We start from the raw sequence: 24,470 nt of genomic DNA on the forward strand, positions 1-24,470 counted from the left end.
CAGAACACAAAGTCGCACCAGCTGGGCGGAAAAGCCCACAAACATGTTCTTCCATAGCAACTGTTGCTAGGTTGGACAAGCTTTACAAACATAACCTAAAAGGGAGCTTTAAGTTGGCTTAAAGCTAACAGTGCTTCAAAAGTTAAAGAGGTTACAGAACACTATTGTCTTTGATGACTTAATTGAGTTTATATAGGTATTCCAGGTAGTTGCTATCGTATTCCAGCTTGTTCATATGCCATTTCTTGGTGGTTGTTAGGGTGTTGTTATCCGTCGAATTGCTTTTGGGTGCATCATTAAAAGGGAGGAAACCCACACCAGCAGGATCTCACGAAGCACCTTTGTTTCTAGTTACAAATTGCATATATATGAAGAAAATTAAATGTTTGCTGTTACAAATTGAGTGTAAATTGTTTTGTTTAACTAGGTCTTGGTTGAACAGCCAACAGGCTACAATAGTCATATTAATAGTTAAGCTGGCACTATACTTAAATGAAAGAATTAAACAGAACTGAAGTGCTGCCAAACATAGCAGTCACACATATACTTAATACATGGACCGACAGTATCAGTGTACTGTCGTCTGCAGACTTTACCAAAGGTTTCTTTGTAAAACTACAACATAGAAAGTAATAAAACACTGCTTGAATGTCTGTCACAAGCTTTAGTGCTTTAAATATCTGGGTTTAAGTATAGGTGGACTAAGTAGGATTAATCCCTGAATGGAAAAGGAGTGTACATTACTCCTAGCTTAGCTAACATAACATTGGAATTCCAGTAGAAGCACAAGCATCGTTGAAGTGTTGATACTCAAGCTACCTATAAAGTGAAGATTTCCACGTAAAACATGACATTTCTTGGTGGTTGTTAGGGTGTTGTTATGGTATCCCAGGTGGTTGTTAAAATGTTGTTAGGTCATTGCTGTGGTATCCTAGGTGGTTACACAGGTGTTGCTATGCCAATGCTGTGGTGTTCCAGGAGGTTGCTATGGTGTTACTAGGCTGTTGCTCTGCTATCCCAAAGTTTTGTGGTTCTAGTTTGAAAACTACGGCCTGTTAAAACGGTACAAAAAAAGCATGAAATAACAAAACAGAAAACAGTGACTTTGCTTTATCAAACCAACCTAATAAAGAGCTGCTGCAATGGCAAATTAAGAGCAAATAATATGAGAATATAGCATTTATTCAGCTAAGATTAGCTAAATTAATTAGGCCAACCATCTAAAGTTTATGTTCACTCTGTAATAGTAGAGATGAAATAGCAACGTTGGACACTTTATTAGAAATAAATCAAAGTAAAAGTAAAATGGCTGTGGTTTCATCGCCGAGTGAGGCGTTTAGCACCTCCTGTCCTGTTTCTGTGGAGCACTTAGCAGTCAAGTAGCCTACATCACGAGCGTTTTTGCACTGCCACCACACCCCCTACTTAATATACATAACATAGTGACAAATTCTTGCTCACTTAGCTACAACACAGTCAGACTTTGCAGTATTGCCTTAACCTGGAAGCTCTACATTAGCTGCGTTCTAAATCCTAGGCTGCAGCCGAGGTAGTGCAGGTCCTCAGTAGGAAAGTCCTATGAAGACTTCTCCTTAGTAGCCTATTGGTCACACAAATGGAACAGTCCTAATGAGGCTGCGTGGCACCAGAGCGGCGCCAAACCCGTGAGGGAGCTGCTGAGAGAAAATGGAGCCTGCTGCGTTCTGTTTGTTGTTTATGATGTTCTTATATAGTTTGATAAACGACATATATACAAATACTTCTAAATAAAATGTGATATATGGACGTTTTATGGACGAATGCTTTAATTAATCAGTGACTTTACGCTTTATGAGGTAATGAAGACAAATTCAAGTACGTGAACAACTTACATTTTAAAACAAGCTCTGCTCCAACGGCTTTGTTTTCCGCCATTTTTTGTGATGCTTTTGCATCGTTCGTGCACAGAGGACCGTGGGTAACCGAAGGCCTGGAAGGATATATTAGATGTGTCCTTGAAATCACTCAGAACGTAGTCTGCATTTCTAGGCTGTATACGAAGGGTCCTTCACTTTGGAACGTCCTACTATGGCCTAGTGACCGAAAAATGCATCCTAGACTTTGGAACGCAGCTATTGTGCAGCAGCTCTAGATCAAATGCACTACTCATTATGTTTAATGGGATTTTTGCCAACATCCTCTAAAACTTGTCTATCTAGCAATGGTTGCTAGGATAGAATATATTTGTGGGGAGCGTGAATTTGTGAGTTTGGGAGTGTTAATAAAGCAGGTGCATAGAATAAAAAGAGCCCTCAGGTCGACAGGAGGCTTTGTGTGTGTGTGTGTATTTTTTATTTTTTTTGTCTCTGTCAGGTATAAAGAGGGCTAACTGTCTCTCACACACACAAAGAGAGGCAGACATAGAAGAGTAATGACGGTTGAGGCCTCAAAGGTTTTCGGGTGCACTAAAGACATTTAGTGCCCCAGTGCTTATTCCAGTTAATCTCTCTCGCACACATCCGCACACTCTCCCTCTCTCCCTCTCTCTCCCTCACTCTTTCTCTCTCTCTCTCTGTTTTACGAGGCTGGTTGAAAGCTGGAGGGATGTGAGAATGAGGGATTGTGGCTGTGTGCTCTCCGGCCTCTTCACAGGCAAACACACACTTCATCCCAGCAGATTAGTGGAGCCGCACGACTGGTGGCCACCAGTCAGGAAGGACTGTACCGAGAGTGTCCTTAACAGGGCAGCGTCATGACAGCGGAGAAGTCGGAGTGACTGGAATACATCATTAGGTGTTACCCGGGTTAATATTGGAGTTAAGGCAGTCCAGCGCATTTCTCATTTCTGCTTGGTTTATAGGAGAACTTCTCCTCGATGCTGACAGTGCTGACTTTAGCAAAACATCAATAGAACGTTCTCGAGTAGTAGTGTGATTAGTTCACAATTTGAATGACAAGGTGTCCGCAGGTCATTATAGATCTGGAGGATTCTCCAACAAGTTAATATTCTCACTCAGATTGCTTTTGTGTGCATCATTGAAAGGGAAGAAACCTGCACCAGCAGGATCTCAAAAAAGCACCTATGTTTCTGGTTACAAATTGCATGCATATGAAATAAATTAAATGATTGCTGTTGCAAATTGAGTGTATATAAAGTAAAATGTTTTGTTTACATAGATCTAGGTTGACCAGATAAGAGGCTATGCTAATAATATTAATAGTTAAGCTGGCAGTGTGCTTAGATGATAGAACTAAACAAAACTGTGCTGCTAAACATGCGGTCACATATTTACTTAATACATGGACCAATTACAGTAAGGAGGAAGTGTCAAAACAAACGAGGCTATAATTGAAGTTCTTTTTAGTAAGCAGCACCCATCACATTGTACACACTCAAACCACACATTGTTTTGGTCAGAAAGACTGTGTTTTTCTTCGAAATGACATTTTTGTTTGAAGTTTCCTGTCGTCTGTAGACTTTACCAAAGGTTTCTTTGTAAAACGTCAACATACAAAGTAATGAAAATACCACTTAAATGTTAGTTACAAGCTTTAAAGCTTTAAATGGTAGTGTAAAGTTAAGTAGAGGGGGCCTAAGTGGGATTAATCCCTGAATGAAAAAGGAGTGTACATTACTGCTGGCTTAGCTAACATAACATTGAATTTCCAATAGAAGTGCAAGCATTGTTGAAGAGTTGGTACTCAGGCAACCTATAAAGTGAAGATTTCTACATGAAACACGGTTATATAATGATATGCATGAGTGTTACAAGTTTGTGAAATGACTCAAAACATCTCAATGTTTCTTAAAGTGCCATTGAAATGACTATTTTCCTAGTATGTTATTGTTTAGATAAGCCCTTTTTTATTTTAACATTACATTTATGTTTAACATTACTAGTGTAATCATCAACACTGACAGGGACAGCCCAACATAAAGGATTTAGCTTTTAGCGGAATAGTTAGCATTATACTTCTTGCTTTATTCTTTTGTTTAATAGTAGTTACTGAAACACAAACACGCTTATTGCAATATTATTACTTATTGGTGCCCATAACATTTTTAAGCAAAGGGTATCTTTACAAGCTGTTTTGTGGTCATCCAACGTCCACTTTGACTGGCTAACAAATGTGAAGTGACACAGCAGCCACTCGCTCGTCTGTTACCACGAATGAGATCAAATGAAATGAGGCGAAAGGTCGTAGACCCCCGTAAACTGAGGAGAATAAGCGTAAGAAAGCCTCTGATGTAATCAGAACACAGATGTGAGCACCTGGAGTTTGCTAATGGTCATTAGGCGGCCAGCTGCTGGCGGTGAGACGGGGCAGCAGGAGGTGCTGTGGGCTCTGCTAAGCATCCTAAGCGTTAACGTGCTCTTCTATATTCTCCACATGGTGCTGCTTTAGGCTTTAATGTGTGAGAAGAGCCTCTCTAATGCGAGTGTGATGTGTTCTTTAACCGGTCTGTCCTTCTGTGGAGGAATCTCAAACTACTAAACTGCATCTTTAACCGCCTAAACTGCAGGCTGATTATTCACTTATCCATGTTGAGCTGGTCACTGTGGCAGTCGTATGCAAACGTTTGGTCAGATGTTTGTTTTGGTCAGTTTTTGCGAAAGCCACATTATATGTTTTTATTATTTTCTAATATGCTACAATCAGCAAATAAACAGTAAATGTGTGTTAAAATGTGGAGTTCTCTGTAACTTGTCTTCAATTAGAAAATCAAAAGCATGTGACCAAGGGTGCCCAAACTTTTGCACACAACTATATTCAGTTATTACTATGAAACTATAATGACAGTATGTAACTTATGCTATGATGGTGAGGAACTGACCTGTCCAAATGCATTCTTTTGCAGTTGCTGTGCTAGGTCGGCCTGCTAGATTGGCCTGCTAGGTCGGCCTGGTAGGTCGGACTGCTGGGTCAGCCTGCTGGGTCGGCATGCTAGGTCAGCCTGCTAGATTGGCCTGATAGGTCGGCTTGGTAGGTCAGCCTGCTGGGTTGGCCTGCTAGGTCAGCCTGCTAGATTGGCCTGATAGGTCGGCTTGGTAGGTCAGCCTGCTGGGTTGGCCTGCTAGGTCAGCCTGCTAGATTGGCCTGATAGGTCGGCTTGGTAGGTCAGCCTGCTAGATTGGCCTGCTAGGTCAGCCTGCTAGATTGGCCTGATAAGTCGGCTTGGTAGGTCAGCCTGCTAGATTGGCCTGGTAGGTCGGCCTGCTAGGCTGCTGAAAAATCCCATCCAACCTGAAATTAGACCAAGTTTATATACATCATGTTGTAGCTATTTAAAACAGCAATAAATTGGCCACCATGCTAACATTAGCTCAATTACGCAACAAAAACACCACACTTGATCTGTCCTAACAATCTGCTTAAATTTGACAATTAAATTTTGTCAAAATGCTTAAATTTACTATGCTATTAATATTAAAAGCTTTTACAGGCCACTCTAAAATATAACATGATAAATGAGTTTTTCATTTTGTTGCGTAAGCAAGCTAACGTTAGCATTTTGGCCAATGTATTGTCATTATTTCTAACCTGCATCGTTAGTGATTAGCTGTGCTATGTAGAGACTGTAAACAGCCTGCTAGATTAGGTTCAATGGGATTTTTGCCTGCGTTCTTCAAAGTTTGCTCAAACTAGCAGCAAGAGCTACGAAAGAACACGTCTAGGAGGGGTCAAGGACAGGTCAATTGAAATAGACCTCTGAAATCATGCATCATTTTGTATTTGCCGTCATGCCTATATAAGGAACTTGAGTCTATGCCCTTTTTCCCTATGGGAAAAATGAATGAGGTCCAATGATGTTTAACAAAAACGTTCCAAACTCGGAACTTTCCATATGTACATGTCACCTTCAGATATCAAATAAAGAAGTCGAAATATGAATAATGCTACATGCACTGCTGTACATTGAACTGACATCATAAAACTGGCAGCCTCACCAAAATAATGGACAAATGTAGTTAAGCTGCTTTGTCAGTTTGAGGCTATAGTTTCAGTACTTGACAGCAGGTAGTGTTTAAATTAGTAGTTTGGCAAATTATTGAAGTTACAGTTTTCCACTTAGCCCAGATGACATCGATCAACCAAGACATGTTTGGAGCCCAGATTTTGCTTCTTTAGGCTAACATTGCTCACAAACACTAGAACTCAGTAGTCACCCAAATAGCCCAAATCGTTTCTGCGGAAATGCGTCACCAAACCGTCATAAAAACGAACAAAACTTTCATTTCAGTCAACACCAGGGCTGGAATTTAAAAAGCAAGACTGTGTTTGTGACCATCAGTGTTATAAACACTGATTCTAGATCAGCACTTCAACCCCTGAGGTGGTTTGTGAATACAGACCCTGTTGTCTAAAGTGGCTGCCCTCAGTTTTGTTTATTTTTATAGTTCACATTGTCTTACTGGGTCCTAAACCACATTTACAAACCTGCACAATCTTGCTGTAGAGCTGGATGTGGTTGTTAGCCTTGCCACTCCAGTTCTAAACTAAAGAACTAAAGAATTGGGCTCCATTTTTGTCTGATTAGCTGCATCTGGGCTAAGTTACAAATGGTCTGAATTAGATTTTTTACTGAACCATTCAGTTCAGTCTGATTGCAGACTTACTTTAATGGGACATCATTTTAGTGCACAGGAGTGCTGGCTTGCTTATCCCAAGGTTTCAGTCATGTGATCTTTCTGTTGTGGCCGCCATATTTGGGACCGAATTTCTGGCTTTGCTGATCCGCACGAACGTAACTAGAGGTGAAAGATGGCTAAAATTACTCTCCTTACTTTGGAAGAGAAAAAACATGACCTCAACAAAGTCGATAAAACAGGCTGTGATCCTTATACAGTTTCTCCTGAACTCCTGATCCCACTTAAACTGGAGGAAAGATACCAAATGTGTGTTTTCCTGACATTTATATTTATCTCATACTCAGCCCCTCTCTATTCTGGAGATTTAAAAGCACAGAGGCCCACCGGCTCTTCACGTCAGGGTGGGTAAAGGATCCCATGGTGTTCATAAAGAGGAGAAACACTCTGTGATTATAGGAGGGTAATGACATCAGCTAATTAACACAGATGTGAACAATGCTGGCCTTTAGATAACTTTAGCTGATGTTAACAGCCGAGAGATGAACAGTCGTCCCCCTAACGGAGCTGCAGACAGCCGGTATAACTTTACTCTCTGTTTCTGGAGATTTAAATGAGGTTTGAATGGAGAAACATAAACGTTAAATATCAGACTGAATGTCGTGGATCTGAAAACGACGTCATGTTTCGACAGACGTGATTCTGTAAGTTTGCTAGTGCAGTTAGTTCAGAGTTCAGCTCCAGTCCTGAAACCCCTGCACTGCATAACTGTGGTTTCCTGGTTAAAATACCTGATATTATCAGCTAATTAATCCCTTCTTGAGCTGAACGAGGTGAACAGCAGAGAGAAACACTGAACTATACAGTGCAGGGGCTCCAAACCTGGAGTGAAAACACTGGATTAAAGGTCTGTGTGTCTCTCGTCTCTCGGCTTCTGATGCGTCTCGCAGGTGAATCGTTCACAAAGCACAGCTAATTGAAGGCGTCGCGCTTCGCAGTCACTCCCTGATTCGGTCTCAAAACGGCGGCGACGATTCAGTGTGAGGTCACGTCAAACGCGAGAACAGCATGAATGTAGCAATATTCATATTCAGAGGATCCTGAAAACAGAACAACTGCTTAGACCTGAACTTCCATATATGGGCATGACTCTGACTTCAGAACAACAGCACGACTTCAGAGGTGTGTGTGGCCCCAGTATGGGCTCTTTAAGGGGGTCAAAGAAGGAGTCTGAGTGTGAGGTGGTGGGTCAGTATCTCTCTCTCTCTGCGCACACAGGGCATGCTGCCTGCTCTCCTCCTCTCTCCCAGGCGCGTTCAGCAGGGGAGTTCACGCCTGTGTGCGCCCGTCCACCACCAACAGAGTGAGTTTCTAACCCTCGCCCCCGCGCCGACCGCCCGGCAACCCCCACAGCGCCCCCTGCCTGTAGACCCCGGCACGCACCATCACCCCCTCTTCCTGCCCTTTGTTTGTTTGTCTGTCTGTCTTTCGGTCTCCCTCTGTGCTGGATTGCTTGACCGCTGCGTCTGCCCTCCACACTGCTGCTGAAACGCCCAGTCAGTCATCGTCCACTCTGCTTCTCTCAGGCCGCGCCAGCGCGAGACTTTCCATCTGCTTTTCTTCACATTTGTATAGATTTACCTTTTCACCTTTTCCTATGGTCGTAGTCACTCTCACCTTCAGGCGCACACCTCCTCTACCTCTATATAACCTCTCTCTCTCTCTCTCTCTCTCGCTTCTGTCTTTTACCTTCTCTCTTTTTTTTTTCTTGCTGTCTTTCCCTCTCTTTCTTTATCTTACTCTTTTTATTGCTCCCTGTTCCCCTCTCTCTCTCTCTCTCTTCCTCTCTCTCTCTCACTCCCTCGCTCTCTCTCACTCGCTCTCTCTCTCCCTCTCTCTCTGGTTCTAACTCTCTCCCCCTCTTTTTCTAACTCTCTCTGTAACTTTCTCTGATTTTCTCTCTTGCTTTCTCTCTCTCTCTCTCTCTCTCTCTCTCTCTCTCTCTCTCTCTCTTTCTTTCTTTCTCTCAACCCTCCCTTTTGTTTTACTTTCTCTCTTTCTCTGTCTCCCTCTCTCCCTCTCTATCTCTCTCACTCTTTCTCTCTCTCTCTCTCTCTCGCTTCTGTATTTTACCCTCTCTCTTTTTTCCTTGCTCTTTCCCTCTCTTTCTTTTCTCTCTTTTCCCTCTCTCCCTATTTCTCCCTGTCTCTCATTCGCTTTATGTCTCTTTTTCCTCTCTCTCTCTCTCTCTCTCTCTCTCTCTCTCTCTCTCTCATCTCGATTTTATGTTTTTGTCTCATTCTTTCTGCCTCTTGTTCTCTCTTGTCCTTTCTGTCATTCATCTGTTTTTTCCCTTTATGTCTCTCTTTCTTTATCTTACTCTTTTTATTGCTTTGTCCCTGTTCCCCTCTCTCTCTCTCTCCCTTTCTCTCTCTTGCTCTCACTCCCTCGCTCTCTCTCTCTCTCTCTCTCTCCCTCTCTCTCTCTCTCTCACTCCCTCGCTCTCTCTCTCCCTCTCTCTCTGGTTCTAACTCTCTCTCCCTTTTGTTTTACTTTTCTCTCTTTCTCTGTCTCCCTCTCTCCCTCTCTATCTCTCTCACTCTTTCTAACTCTCTCTCTAACTTCTTCACTCTCTCTCTCTCTCTCTCTCTCTCTCTGACTTTCTCTGATATTCTCTCTCTTGCTCTCTGTAACTTTTTTTTATTTCTCTCTCTCTCTCTCTCTCCCTCTCTCCCTCTCTCTTTCTCTCTCCAGTGTTCTGCTGGATCGTCTTTCGGCACAAACGAGGTCAAACTAACACTGCTTTATCCTCACTTGCAATCAGAAATTATTTGCATTAATGTGGCGTATTAAAGCTGTAATCCACTGTAGGCGATGTTATCACAGTTAGGGGCCATCAGGCTCGATGAAATCACTAACACACAGCCTCCAGTGGATTATTGCTTTTATAAAATGATGATGGAATATAATGAGATAAAATACACCAATTATCAATAAAACATTTATTTATTAATTCTAACAGTACATTTGAATTAAGTAGCATAGCACATTAATACAGAATTCATGTAACATGTATGATTATACATTAGTCATTTATAGGTTTATAAAATGAAACAGAATTTATATTTGAGCTGTTCTGCACTTCAATCTGTGAAAACACCTGCTTTTACTTTACACTTACAACACTGAAAGTAACACTGTAGTGCAGACACAAAGGGAGAAATCAGAAGCAATCAGAAACAGTATATTTTTTGCTTAGTTATACTTTAATGTTTAGTCATTATGAGGTCATTTCACACCACATTTTTCTAAATTTAACACACTGAAACCTTCACATCAAGTCCAATGCACTTTTTTTTATTTAACATGTGCAAAGAAGACGCAGAGTACAAAACAAATGTATTTGTTATATAGGAATGGAAACAAAGTATTTTTTTGGCCAGTGCTAAAAGAGGCAGATACTGGTTAACAGCCTGTTGTGCTTAAATGAATAAATAAATAAATAAATAAATAAATAAATAAAGTTCAGCAAACAGCACAAGAGTTCCCCTGACTCAGTTTAAGAACTTGACTTGTTTTCTTTTTCAACTCCATTTAAAACTCTTACGTTTATTATTTATTTTTTATTTAGGTGTGAAAAGGCAAAAGTAAATGTCACTAGACAAACAAAATATCAAACTGCATTTTTGCAAAATTTATATTTATTGATTATTTTGTCTCAGTCTGTCGATGTTACAGAATTTCTCTTATTCATAGACCTGCTTTAGCTTCTCAGTCACGTAAACTCGAACTTAATTTCAGAGCACACAAACGTACTCTAGCAAACTCACCTGTCGTCTTTTCTCACACCTGTCCCAGCTGGAGCGAGTGGCAGTCATGACAGCTGTTATAAAAATAATGCATAAAAAATTAATAAAAAATGCCTATCATCCTTTTCTGTCCCAGACTGGGTTGGTGAGTGGGATGCTGTGAGGCAGACGAGAGCTGATACAGCTGAGGGAGTGTGATAGTACATACACACACACACACACTCATTACAGAAAGTGTGTGTGAGTGAGAGACGCACAGCGGTAGCGCCCACATCTTAATTCATTACGGCACAGCTTTTGATCTGGATCCATGGGACTGCAGTGCCCTGCAGCCTCTGAGGAAGGGGGCAGTATTCTGCTTCTTATGGGCCAAAGGAGAACTCCCTCCCTCTCTCTCTCACACACACACACACACACACACACACACACACACACACACACTGTCTCAGTCTGAAGCAGTGTCTGATAGGCCTCGTTCCCGCACGCTCCGGTGGAGCTCTGAAGTGATGTAAGTGGCTCGTTCTCCTCGGCTAACGAGTGGAGAGGTGGAGTGCAGACCCCCAACCCCCTCCTGTTCTTTTTTAATGTTTGTTTTTGTTTATTTTGTTTACACCCTGGCATGCGATGCATGAAGCCTTTGGCACTGTGATAGCAGCTGGATGAAGCTAAACCATGTCGAACACTCACTGGGTTCCTGATAACTGTGTGAACAAATCGTGGATTGCTGTGTGTGTGTGTGTGTGTGTGTGTGCACAGAAGAGGGAGTACATTTCCGTGTGTGCAGTGAGTATCCCCACCCCCGGTCCATTTTTTTCCAGTGACTGACCGAGCTCTCCTCTCCTTGTCTCTCCCTCTGCCTTTCCCACACTGCCCTTGGCACAGGAGTGGAGGAGCTAGTGCATTACTTCAGAGATACAGCGTGGTACAGTACTGACTTTTCTCTAAAACCTGCCCCAATCCACCTTTGCCAGTCCCCCACTTCACCTGCCCCATTCTACCTATCCCAGTCCACCCTGTTCCCCACCCCAATCTACCCATTCCTTTCCCCATCCCAGTTTACCTACTGCAATGCAATGTCCTTCCCCAGTTCACCCCCCCTCATTTTCCCACTCTCAATCTCCCCTTCATTTCCCAACCCACCCTATTCTCCTATCCAAGTCTGCTTTTCCCTGAACCACCCTCTCCAATCCACCTGTCTTGAATCCTCCCACCATTATTCCACCTTCCCTGATCATTGCCCACCGCTGAACTGCCCATTTGCCCTCTCAAGTTATGCTCTTTTTTTTCTGGGCAGTGTCTCTCTGTGTTATGGATCATTGCTTAAATATAAAAGTTCTCTTGCAAGTTTCTGTTCACAGTTATAGAAGAGCACTTTGCCAACCCCACACAAAAAAGGGGTCTGTTTTTCATTTTTAACACAGACTGATCATGCCAACATAATTTCTGTTTCTCTAGTTTCAATGGAAAAAAACACATCTTTGTAGCTCACACTACTGAAGTGCAATATCGCTTTAAAAATAGCATGTTATTTTGTCTCACTGGTGAGATCGCTGGTTCCAAACGGTTAATTTCCCCTATCCCCAGCTCACCCCTTAATTTCCCCACACCAGCTCACCTAACCCTACCCCCCCGCCCCTCCAGTTCGTTCATCTCTGTTTCCATATCGTAGTCCATGCGTCTCTATTTCCCCACCCAATTCAACAATTCCTGTTCCCCTACCCCAGTTCACCAGTTCCTGTTCCCCTACCCCAGTTCACCAATTCCTATTCCTCTACCATAGTTCACCCGTCCTTATTCCCCAACCCCAGTTCACCCGTCCTTATTTCCCAACCCTAGTTCACCCGTCCTTATTCCCCTACAACAGTTCACCCGTCCGTATTCCCCTACGTCAGTTCACCCGTCCTTATTCCCCTACCCCAGTTCACCCGTCCTTATTTCCCAACCCCAGTTCACCCGTCCTTATTCCCCTACCCCAGTTCACCCGTCCTTATTCCCCTACAACAGTTCACCCGTCCGTATTCCCCTACAACAGTTCACCCGTCCGTATTCCCCTACATCAGTTCACCCGTCCTTATTCCCCTACCCCAATTCACCCGTTCTTATTCCCCTACCCTAGTTCACCCGTTCTTATTCCCTTACCCCTGTTCACCCGTCCTTATTCCCTTACCCCTGTTCACCCGTCCTTATTCCCTTACCCCAGTTCACCCGTCCTTATTCCCTTACCCCAGTTCACCCGTTCTTATTCCCCTACCCTAGTTCACCCGTTCTTATTCCCTTACCCCTGTTCACCCGTCCTTATTCCCTTACCCCAGTTCACCGTCCTTATTCCCCTACACCAGTTCACCCGTCCGTATTCCCCTACATCAGTTCACCCGTCTTTATCCCTTACCCCTGTTCACCCATCGTTATTCCCTTACCCCTGTTCACCCGTCGTTATTCCCTTACCCCGGTTCACCCGTCGTTATTCCCTTACCCCGGTTCACCCGTCCTTATTCCCTTACCCCAGTTCACCCGTCCTTATTCCCTTACCCCGGTTCACCCGTCCTTATTCCCTTACTCCGGTTCACCCGTCCTTATTCCCTTACTCCGGTTCACCCGTCCTTATTCCCTTACCCCGGTTCACCCGTCCTTATTCCCTTACCCCGGTTCACCCGTCCTTATTCCCTTACCCCGGTTCACCCGTCCTTATTCCCCTACAACAGTCCACCCGTCCTTATTCCCCTACCCCAGTTCACCCGTCCTTATTCCTCTACCCCAGCTCACCTATCCCTGTTTCCCTACCCCATTCTACTAGCTCCTAATCCACTCTTTCCAATCCATCTTTCTAGATCTCCACCCCAATCTGCCCCCTCATTTGTCTACCACATTCTGCCCATTTCCCAACCCCCAATCCGCCCTCTCATTTTCCCATCGCAGTCCACCCCATCATTTTCCCAACTTAATCCCTCAGCACTGTCCACCTCATCATTTCCTCAGCACTGTTCCACGCCCCAGTTCATCTTCATTTCCCCAGCCCTAATCAATCCTCAGTACATCTACCCCATGATTCCACCCCAATCCACCCCATTCCTTCAGCCCAATCCATCTTATCCAATCCCTACATTCTCACTGCTCGCTCTGTCCTCACCAGTGTACCTGCCCCAAACCACCCTGCCCGTTCCCCTGCCCATTCCCCTGCCCATACCCCCAGTCCATCACACTCCGGACACTGAAAAGCCCATTCATGGCTGTCAGGCTGTTCAGTGTCCTTACCTACCTGGCATCTCTCTTCCCTTCTCATATTCTCTTTCACCTCTGTTTAGCTCTCTCTCTGAGGTTCCTCTCACTTATCTCCTTATCCTCCCACCACCTTCATTCTTTCTCTGTTCATTGAATTTAATTACAGTAGGTGGTAAGATGACTGTTTGTCCAACATCACTTGTTCTTTTTTTAGGAGCTGTAAATGATTCTTGTACAGTTGGGAGAGAAAAAAACACTTTCTCCAGTTGTATCATTAGACCATTTATTTTAAACTGCAGTCTCCCCAGGGTGGGGTATGTCTATAACGTAATAAAGAAAAGTTCCTTTAAAAGCAGAAGAAGTCCCTGTGTTCACCGAGATCTGGCCGCCTCTTTCAGACAGAGCCTGCAGAGAAAGAGGGCGCTCTGGGAAAACGTTATTTTTTTCCATCGTACATGCCTCATTTCATCTAGCATTATTCAGATGATGACCATCTGAGGCTTTATATGGGGAAATGTATCAAGCTGAACACATTCCTTTGTCTTTCAGGAGTGTTATGAAGTGACAATGTGTCCAAGCGTGGCACATAGAGAACTAATGATATAACCCGAGACGCACGCTGCTCTCACCCCAATGCCTCCACATCATTTCTGTGCTTATTAATGATGACGGTGATGTGAGAACTCCTCTCTGATGCATGAACTTCTACCGGAGACAGACCACAGTGCCCATGTTAAAATCTTGTACCTTCACCTTGGATCATTTTTCTCAGTATTCCAGCCCTGTCCGTGGCTGGCTGAAGAGAAGGGCTTGATCGCTGTTTGGTTGTTGCTCTAATTAGGGATGACCTGATCAAGGTTTTTTGTCTGCGTTCCCAATCTGAGTGGTTTCATTTTGAATGTCTGTCAATACTAAGTCTGATCTGATGTTTGTATTTCCATGGATAATCCATCTGTTCAGTGCACAGTTTGAGTATATTAAATTTACTAAAACCAGTTCAGTTTAGACATGATAGGCTACTTTAAAATGATACAGTGAAATGACATTTTTTAGTATGTGCATAGTGTGGTACTCTGTCCTGGTTTATTTTTGGGGACTATTTACAGTACTGTGCAAAAGTCCACTCTTCGTTCTAATCAAAATGGAAATGAAGTACAAGTTATTCATTTTTTGGTATCAGGAAAAAGCAGAAAGTTTACACAGAAGCTTCAGCAACTGTATATTTTATTGTTTTTGTGTGTTCGCTCTGTCTTTATTACAGCTTCTTTTCTTTCCAGGAGACTCCCTTTCAGTTGTCATATACAGGGATATTTTCCCCACCTCCAAAGTTCGGTCCTAGAAGTTGGTTGCATTTCTGCTTTGTTCCATTTTCAAATATTCTGCTTTTTCTGTCTTTTTCCTTTTCTCGGTGAGGCTTCTTTACAGCTACACATCCATTTTGAACTCCAGTTTTAGAAACTCCTATTTTTGTGTGTTTATTTTCCTTTGACTTACTTCTTCCTTATGTGCGTGGATTATCTTAGATCCAATATTCTCAGCAATATCAAAAACTTGCACTAAATGGCCGTTTTAACTGGAATTAAACAAATGAAGAGTCATCTCTCTTTTTTTGCTCAGTACTGTGTAATCCTGTTTGATTAACCAGTCTGGTAGGTTGGGCAACCAGTCACTAAAATTGCTACATATATTGTGTTGAATACGCTACTTTCACATTTCAGGTTGCTGTAACATGCACTGTGAGCACTAGCTGCACACTCAGATTTTACGTGCAGCTAGTTCAAGGGCGTTTTGATGAATGGCGGCTATCTTAACCTCCATGGGCTGTTTTCATGTTCCACTTTAAATTAGCACCATGATGTGGTGTGGGCAATATAACAATATGTTAATGTTATCATGACAAATTAAGTAAGAGTTTGCTTATCTAAGCATGGTGGGGATATCAGTATTTGAAGATCTCTGAAAAACTGCAGGTTTTATTAAAAAGAATCACCCACTCTTATACCGTGGACATTTAAACCATGTTAACCTGCCTCGCTACCGCAAATTATGGGTAGTGTCCATTTCCATCACCTGGTGTGAGAGCCAGGTGATGGTCCTAGTAAATGTTTGGAATCAGAAACCAAGACCGATCCATTAATTATGCCTTGATTGGCTCGGGACAGGGATATGGGAGATCCCTAGTCTCTAATTATTATTTAAAGTGCCCAGTGCTTGTGGAAATTGCAAGAGAGGCTGTTTTTGCCATTATTCAAATGGGTGCTTGTCGATTTAGATGGGAAACTGGAGTGAAGGGTAGAAGCAGCTGGTGAAGGATAAACGTTGGGGGTAAGACAGGGAGGAGAAGGAAGTGGAGAGTCTCTCGTCCTCTCACTGCTGTGTAGGCTAGTGCCTGCTGTGCCATGTCAGATATCAAGAAGACTTTATAAATCCCACCTTACATGGTCCTCTCTATGACCGTACGTTCATTGTTATTCTACCTTCACTATGCATTCTTTCTCTCCCTTGCTTTTGTCTGTCTTTTCCTCTTTCATGCCCTTCTCTCGTTCTCTGTCTTGTGTTCCATCTTTCTTTGTCTACTTTTAAAGCTTTTCATCTCCCTGTCCTCTTTTCTGCTTTTCCGCATTTCTCTGCTCGTCCTCTTCTTTCTCCTCTCTCCCTCTCTCCCTCTCTCTCTCTAGGACATTGTGTCACATTTTGTCAGCTGTTACTTCCTAATCTTTGGCAAGCCTCTATAAATTATTTATGAAGCGGCACAGAGAGGCCAGTGCCCCTTCTCGACTGGCCCACCACTCAAACTGAAAAAACCTCCCTGATGGAAGGGCAGCCGCTGCTGAGCCAGGCCGCACAGCATGGACAACCTCTCCCATCTCTCTCTCTCCCTCCCTCCTGTTGAATCAGTGGTTGTTAGAAAAAAACAACAAAGAATGTATTTTTGAAGCCTCAGCCCTAGGCCAGGGGCAAATATTGACAGGGAGTGAGATCAGAGCAATTGATGCAGCCAGCATCATAAAAATGCTATAGTGTTTATTACTGAGAAGGGAGAGGTTTAGATAGGAAAAACCAGTAGGTGGAGCTGTGAGCCAGGAAATCTCTCCTAACGGTGGCTGCATGAGACTGATCTGACGGGCCTTAGAGCTTGGGCAGGTCTGCTTTGTCTGATTTGCTGCAACGCTGGGGCTTCAAACCAGGCCATTACGTTGACTACTAGGTCTGAACTGGACTCTGTGGATTACAGAGTTTATATTCAGTTTAGTGTTGCAGTTGCAGCATGATTACATGTTGCACAGCAAATACTTTTTTTTGTTTCATTTTTTGAAAAACTCCAAAACAATCTTGTGGTTGCACCCACCTGAGGACGCACCATCTGATTCTGCACATGTTCCATTTGAATTAGGGTGCACATGGTGTTCAAGCTCCTCAGTCTAACAGGGAAGGTAGTCAAGAGATCTCAGTCCTGGTCCAATGTTGCGTAGGTGCCCCTCAAGCAGACCTCAGAGTCAGGAGGGTAGCCGTGCTCCATTGCCAGTCGTACAGCAGAGCCCACATCAAAGGCTCTGCTCTACAATAGCACGGCAGTTGTCCGGCACCCTGGCTGGGGAGCTGTCCATTGCACACGGGAGCATCACACGGAATAATTCCCTTTGAAGCGGGGTGGCTGGTGCATGATGGACAGGTCCAAGTCTCCGTGTGTGGCCTGGCCCTAATGAATGGCGTTAAATCTTTACGAATGGGTTGGAAAGCATGGCACCTCCTGCGGCACCGGTTTTTTTTGTCGATTTCTGGCCCATGTCTGTTTAACTCAAACAGTGCTGTTGGTTGCCAGCCTATCAAAGAGATAAAACAGTATAGTATCCTTAATGTGTTAGTTGAAGTGTGCTGGGGCGAGGAGATCGCATATGCTGCTTTGATTGCGACCTCGCTCCCTCATGTGGAAGCCCACATCACTGCTAATAAGCACCAAGCTTATGAGCTTCTCCCAGTACTGCCAACACTGCTTATAGTCACAAGCCTCCAGAAATCAAAGCCTTGTCAGTTTTTGGATGGCTCTCCTCTCTCACACAAGTCTGATTTAACACAGAAACAGATTAGCTTTATCGTTGAGTGGTGATAAATTATGTGGGTGCTGAAGAGAGGGATTCATTTGCTCTCAGTTATGGGCTCGAGGTTGCCTGGAAGTTGTGTTTGCTTATAATAGAGTGAAGTGGAATGAAATACATAAACTTTCACTTGTGGACCCATGCTATGAATCATTAATCATTAAGCATTGCCTGAGTTTAGGCCAACTTGTAAAAGCTTTATAATGATGTTGTTTCTTTCCTCCCACAGCCTCAGATATTACAGCCTTCCCGACACTTGCCCATCGGCCACCGCAAACTGGAAAGACCATCAAGCCGAGTCCCCACAGGGGCCCCCAGTGACCATGTGGACACCCAGTCTCGTGACTGTCCAGTGAAGGTCCAGTCCTGTGTTCGAGTCTCACCAGATCCCACCACAAGTAATGCCATCCTTCCTTCTGCTGTGCCCACTACTGCACCTGCTGCTGCTACTGTTAGTGCTGCTGCTCCTTCCCCGTCTTGTGGCACTCTGCAGGACTGTGGTCCTGATGAGCTCCACCAGCTCCTGAACACCCACCTCACAATCAGTGATCTGCATGGCCCCGGAGGCCATGCTAGCAACACCCATCTTAGAATCTGTGACTCTTACAGCCCTGGGGTCCATGTTAGCAGCTGCGTTCAGCAGCAGGGGGGGAACCATGGGCCTGGCAACCTTCACAGGCAGCAGCCGCTTAGCTGCATTAGAAGAGCTGCTGTTCTAATGAGAGGTTCCCAGATTAGCCTCAGGAGAGGTGTATTAGGCAGGGCTGGGTTCCGACCCGGTTCCGCCGGTACATCCAGGACCAGGCATATGCCTCCGCCGTCCCGCGGCCTCCCCTGCATCAGCTCAGCCTCACAAGTGGCTGTTCCTGCTCCCATAATGTCAGCACATAATGTCCGGGGCCTCAGATCGAACCCAGCTGCCCAGGACGTGGACCACAGCTCAGCCCGAGCTCGAGAGCTCTCCCAGCCCTGCAACTCACGCCTCCCCAAGCCAAAGAGCCACTGACATTTCCCTCCAGCGCTGGTTTGGAACGATGCCAGCTATGCCCTACCCCTCCCCTCTCCTGCTCTCGTTAGCCCTCGCTTCCCCTCCACAGCTCTGCTCAGGGCATCCCACCAGGCTTCTTGCCTCCCCCCGGCAAGGTCGCTGCATAAGCCCTGTAAGCTCCTGAAAGACTGCTCCGTTGAGGTCTTATTTATTTTGTTGAACATTGTGGGGAGCAATACTATGTTTGATCTGCCCGAGCTCTCCAAATAAGACGCACACTCAAGGTTGCCCGTCAGGTTGCTTGTGTTATCCAGCACATCAGGAGTTCCTGAGACGTGGTTGAAAACTTCACTGCAAATCCAATCGCTGTGTGTATTCCTCAGCTGTTCGATTTTCCCGCTGTCTGTGGCAGATGAAAGCTAAATATGTTTTCCAAAGCCTATAAGAAATAAAGCTATTTATAAATGTAATATATTTTCAGGCTATTGACAAAGTTTCCTTTGTTGCCTTTAAACCTGACTTGGCAAATAAATTAAACTCCAAAGAACAGTTGGCCTATGAATTCTGTTCTGATTGGTCTAGAAAGCCAGAAATATACAGAGTAATATACAAGAAAGGCATATAGATCTTAATATTTCCTCTATATTCTAACAAAACAAACACACTTGAGTGTTGCCAGAAACTTGCTGATGGATTGAAATGTAGGTAGACTTGACAGTCAGCTTGTAATGTTTTCAACATTATAACAGACGATACAAACTTTTTTGTTAGACTACTAGATTTTCCTAAAACACACACAGAATGCCTGAGCAAGTTAAGCCGATTGATTCTCCCTGTTGGTGACGTGCTGTGAGTGAAGGTCGGACGCTGTCTGTTAAACGCATGACCCGTGTCCGTGTTTATAAGCAGCCAGGGGAAGGGGGGGTCAAGTCCATTCTGTTGGAGCTTTACAGAAATTGATCGTCCTCTGTTGCCCTTTAAAAGAACGATGTATGCTTTTGATTGCATCAGACGTTGTTCCTTTGTCAGGAGTAGCAGAGTGAGGAGTACGATCAACTGCTGCAGACTGCCTGGGTGACTGATGAAACACTACAGAATGCTTTTCTTGCCCTCCCGCGTCACTGTGCAAATCTTTCTTCCATCCTCTTTCTCTTCTGCCTTTTGTCTGAGTTCTTTACATCAGTTTTTTAGTGAGAGCAGTATGTGTGTTTCCTTTAACGCTCCTCCTAGTCCTCAGTGTTGCCCACGATCCAGAACTTTCTGAGGAACTATCTTGTGCAATCACTCGCCCCTATCCTCCCCCTTCCAACTCCCTTTGCTCAGCTCTCTTCTAGCAGGGGAAGCTTGTGGCCTGCGGGCAGAACCCACCCACCCAGTGCGTTAATGAGCAGGAGTGCTAGGAGCCTGGGCAAACCCAACAGCACAGAGTCTCCTCAGCCTTCAGCAGAAGCAGCTCAGAACAGATGACAAAGAGGAAGAAAAATGGAAGCACAGGATAGGCACCCATAGCGTGGAGAGTTCTGGCCATGCTGTGATATGCTCAGGACTGGTTGGCATGGTTATTGAGATGAGCTGTGCAGCAGTAGCATGTCCATTGGCTGTCCATTGGCTGACTTTCTGTGGACCCGAGTAGCATCTTGTCCCCTGTAATTTTGAAAACAAAACGCGACAGAGCAGCAAAGTAAGTGCAATTCATGATGGCAAGGTTGTAAAGCAGGATGCCATGCTGCGTTTTATCTCAAAGCCATAATTAGAACCTCCCCTAGTTCGGTGAAATAAGAGGGAGGTTCATGTTTATTGTATAATATGCAGTGTACTTTTAAGAAGCTCAGATGCGCTGTGATACCCTGTGATCAAATGGAGAAAGTCAACGCCTGCACTTAACACAGTACTTCCAAGGAAACAAGAGTGATGCTACCTGCCTCTAGCTTAGCTACTTTCTATGCAAGAAATGCCCTAGGCCCTAAGCAGAAGATCAGACATAGCTGTTCTAAATTGGTCTCTTGAAGAAGACGGAATCCAAAGCTGCTGGCTGTCTAGCCTTCATGGGTGACGTAACCATTTCGCGAAGGCCTTCCAGATGTCACGAGTATGTTATGTAAAGCTGCCTGGTAATCTTTCTTTTCTGTGGCCCATAATCTGGTCTTCTGTTATGCTGTGTGTTTAGCCTGTAAGTAAGAGAGGCAAAGGAAGAGTGTGAAAGCTGTATGGCGGGGATACCCTCTTTCCTTTCCAATATCTGTTTGCAGACGCGCTCGTAAGTCCTTCTCTTCCATTTGCTCGGCTGACTCATCTGTCGCTCTCTTGTGTGACAGCCATCTCCAAAGACTGCAGGACCCAATTACAACAACCGTTGCTTTATCTGTACTGAACCCCCATTCCCTGTTCATTCATTTTGTTATGTGATCGTGACTGACACCTTAGGTCTCGTACCGCAAGTCAAAACTGTTTACCTGGACTCGGCAACCTGCCTCATTCCGTTCCAGTTGTTTCCCACTCCTGAGCTTCCATGTCATGGATGTCTCTCTGCATAACACTTCACTGGTGACATCCAGCTTGCATCAGCCTTGAAGTGCTTTAGTCTGGATCTTGCCGTTCATCTGTAGGCAGCCTGATTACTGAGGATGGGAAAAGAGGACTCTAGGATGTGTACTAGCGGCCAACAGATTAAACAATATGCCCTCGCTGTAATCCCCCAAATCCCACTTTAAGTGCACTTGACTTCCCGAGCAGCGCTTCTACTATCTCTACCCATCCTAGACGTAACGGATTCCTGCTTTGGAGAGAGCACACATGTGAGCACACCCAGACGTGGCCTCTCTTTAAGACCTGAGTTGCTGGTGTAGTGGTAAAGTGGCCTGAAGAGTATCCATGTCTGTAGACAGTTCCTGAAGTGTGTAGATAGTTCCTGTTGATTGCGATTGAAGAGAGCCGGGTAATAGGAGTGCCACTCGGTTGTGGGTGAGGGCCCAGAGTAAATACACATGCGCACCTACATACACTGTTTCTATTTCCATGGGGGGTGAAAACAAACACAGTGAAGAATGCTTGAAGATCTTGAGGATGCAATGTACCACCAAGAGGGACTGAAGCTTTTTGACTTTGAATTGAGCGAGAGCATGAAAGTTGATCCTTTTGACAGAGTTGGCTCAGAATTTTTTCTGTAATGAATGTTTTATGAGTTTTACAGACATTATTTATTAGAGTTCACTACTGTAGTGTCTTTATCCTGGTTTACCATTTGTTTGAAAATAGTTTTGACTTTCCATAGCGTACTGGAGGATTTAATTCTTTCGATTTTGTTGAAGTCTAGCGGAATGCTGTCCTGTATCCTGCCCACAGCATAAGTGCCTTGTAATTGCTTTGGGTCTCACATTTCGGAGCACTTGGCTTCATTCCAGCAAACTCTCCTGCTTTGTTTTTTTGGCAGGAAAAGTTGTTTGTGTTTAAAGTTGCTGGATGCGGTTCGCTCTCAGCTTTTGCCTCCACTTCAGAGCTGCAGGAGAGGCAGTGGAACGCTCGTGAGGATGGGCCGTTCCTGTAACTGCGGGCAGCATCTTGTCGCGCCGAAGCTGTGGGTGAGTGCAGCTCTGCTGCAGATGTGGGCTGTGAGAACAAGAAACTCACACAGACACGCTCACATATTCACAAACCACAGGACCACAGGTGTATTGCACTTCCTCTGATTTCCTCCGGCCATCTCTCAGTACCCATGCAGACTTCGGCATTGCATATCAACACTCTTTTAGGTACGAGTTTCCAACCTTATGGTATCCTATACTCAAGTCTTAACGTGTCCGGCTTGATGTTTAACACTAGATAAAGCAGATGTTTGTGTAAATGTGCTTCATGTCCAGCTCATGCAAGTCTGTCCTGAAAGGTGTCTCCACTGAATTTTCAAAATTTCTGCAGGACTCAATCATCAAGATATATAATCATTCAGAGTGTATTGTAGAGAAACGTGCACACACAGTGGTGGTGATAGAAATCAGTGGTTGTGAGGTCTACAGCACAAATATAGCATCCAAAATAACCAATGAAACCTGCTTGTGTCTTCTGAGGTTGTGGTATAATAGTGGTACAATAGTGCTGAATCTGAAGAACTAAGTTTTCTTTGGTAGTGTTCTAGGGTTAGGCGCCCCTGTACCTCTCCACCATGATTGGTTTTAGACCAAAACCTTTTCTCACAACTATTATAAAGCAAAGTTTGAGACATCAAGCAGCACATTCATAACCATTTTATGTAATAGCATTCTGTGTGGGAGCTTCAAGAAGCATTAAACTCGTTAGACCTCCGGTTGCCATCACCACCATTGTGAACAGTTCTGATTTGGCATTTCACATCAGACCACTCACTTTGTTTACATCTTAAACTTTTGAACAATCAATGGATTTCTTTAAGTACCGTAACTGTCTCGCACTGGACTTCCTGATAAAACTTCACATTACTGCTCCCCGATAGATGCCGGTAGGGGTGTTGCCATCAGGTGCCAGTGCCGGAGCCCACCCTGCATGACATATCACTCACGATGGAAGGAGATCTGTCATTGTTACCAGAATTAGCGTATTATCCGATGTCTAACAGCCAATAACGGCATCATCATTCTTCTTTCTGAGCCGGCAGGATAGTCCCGCTGTCCATGGAGAGATGGCGTGGTTGTGGGACTTCTTGTGCAGGAGCATCATGGTGTTTCGATCATCTTCACTGAATACAATGCCAGCTTAAGAGAATCTTAGCACTATGATACTTCAGGGAAAGAAGCCCCGGGCTGCTGCATGCTCCATTTATACAGATCTCTTTCAAAACCTGCTGTGCACCGACTGCAATACCTTCACTACTGTCTGTACCGCCATTGTCAGTGGTTGTCACAGAGTTATCTAAAACGCTCAGCAGTCAGCGTTACATCACCGCTTCTCCTTAGCAATGCAGTTTATTGATTTTTTTTTTTTCTTTTCATTGTGACTTGACAGCTGTGTTTCCTTGTTCTGTTTACATCCTGTGTTCTTAATTTGTGCAATAAGAGTACAGATAAGAGCTAAAAATGAATATGCACTGTTGTACAATGTGTAATTCTGATTAATTTATTTGAAAATTAATTACAGTAAGTGTTCTTGTCACCAAATACCGAGTCTGAAAAAAAAAAGAACATCTTCAATCAGACACACACTAAGACAGAAAAAAAGCAAAGCAAAGTGATGTTTTTGTCTCTGTGATTCCTTCTCTTTGAGGTGGAGTGTCTGAGAGCTTGAAATAAAGACAGCACCAAAACCTACTAAAATACTGTCAGTCTTGCATTCATATTGTGTGTGTGTGTGTTTGTAGATGCAAAATCATTTGACCTATCCATGCTTTCTTGTGTACCTTTATCTCTCTGAATGATGGGGTCATTAAGAGTCAAAGAATGAATGTTGCTTTATGAAAGCATTGAGCTACGACTAGCAGCCTCACCAAAATACCTCACACAACCCAGCAAGATTTGCCAAAGGTGGTAGTTAAGTTGCTTTGGCAGTGTCAGGCTGCAGTTTGAGTAGCTTGAATCGGTATGTAGTATTTTTTTCACACAACGTCATTTCACTGTTAGCTTTTTTAGCATTATTTATATTTTGACTTTTTAACGACTTCATAATCCAGAACATCCAGTGACGTTCAGTGGGGAAAAATGTAAACACAACAAAACATGTCAGGTTGGGGTTTACCGTACGGCACCATGCCAACCAGTTTTGAAAGCACCATTCATTTTTTCCGTAGAGGAAAACTGCTTAGGCCAAGAGTTCCTTATATGGGCGT

The 24,470-nt window shown here is 44.0% G+C and overlaps 1 protein-coding gene across 3 annotated transcripts in view; it reads left to right on the plus strand.

The window, feature by feature from the left end:
- The window catches only part of ccser2b (coiled-coil serine-rich protein 2b), a 105,692-nt gene extending 81,731 nt beyond the window's left edge, over positions 1-23,961 (plus strand). For 2 of the 3 annotated variants that reach the window (XM_036573164.1, XM_036573165.1), the window contains one exon: positions 17,924-23,961. In XM_036573164.1, the coding sequence (XP_036429057.1) occupies positions 17,924-18,700 (777 nt within the window). In that variant the 3' untranslated portion in view covers positions 18,701-23,961. Of the gene's footprint in view, positions 1-7,847; positions 7,933-17,923 lie in introns of all 3 variants that reach the window. The other variant, XM_036573166.1, reaches the window with a different exon arrangement.
- The last annotated feature ends 509 nt before the right edge of the window (positions 23,962-24,470 follow it).

Source organism: Colossoma macropomum, unplaced genomic scaffold, assembly GCF_904425465.1.
Source record: "Colossoma macropomum unplaced genomic scaffold, Colossoma_macropomum, whole genome shotgun sequence".
NCBI lineage: Eukaryota > Metazoa > Chordata > Actinopteri > Characiformes > Serrasalmidae > Colossoma > Colossoma macropomum.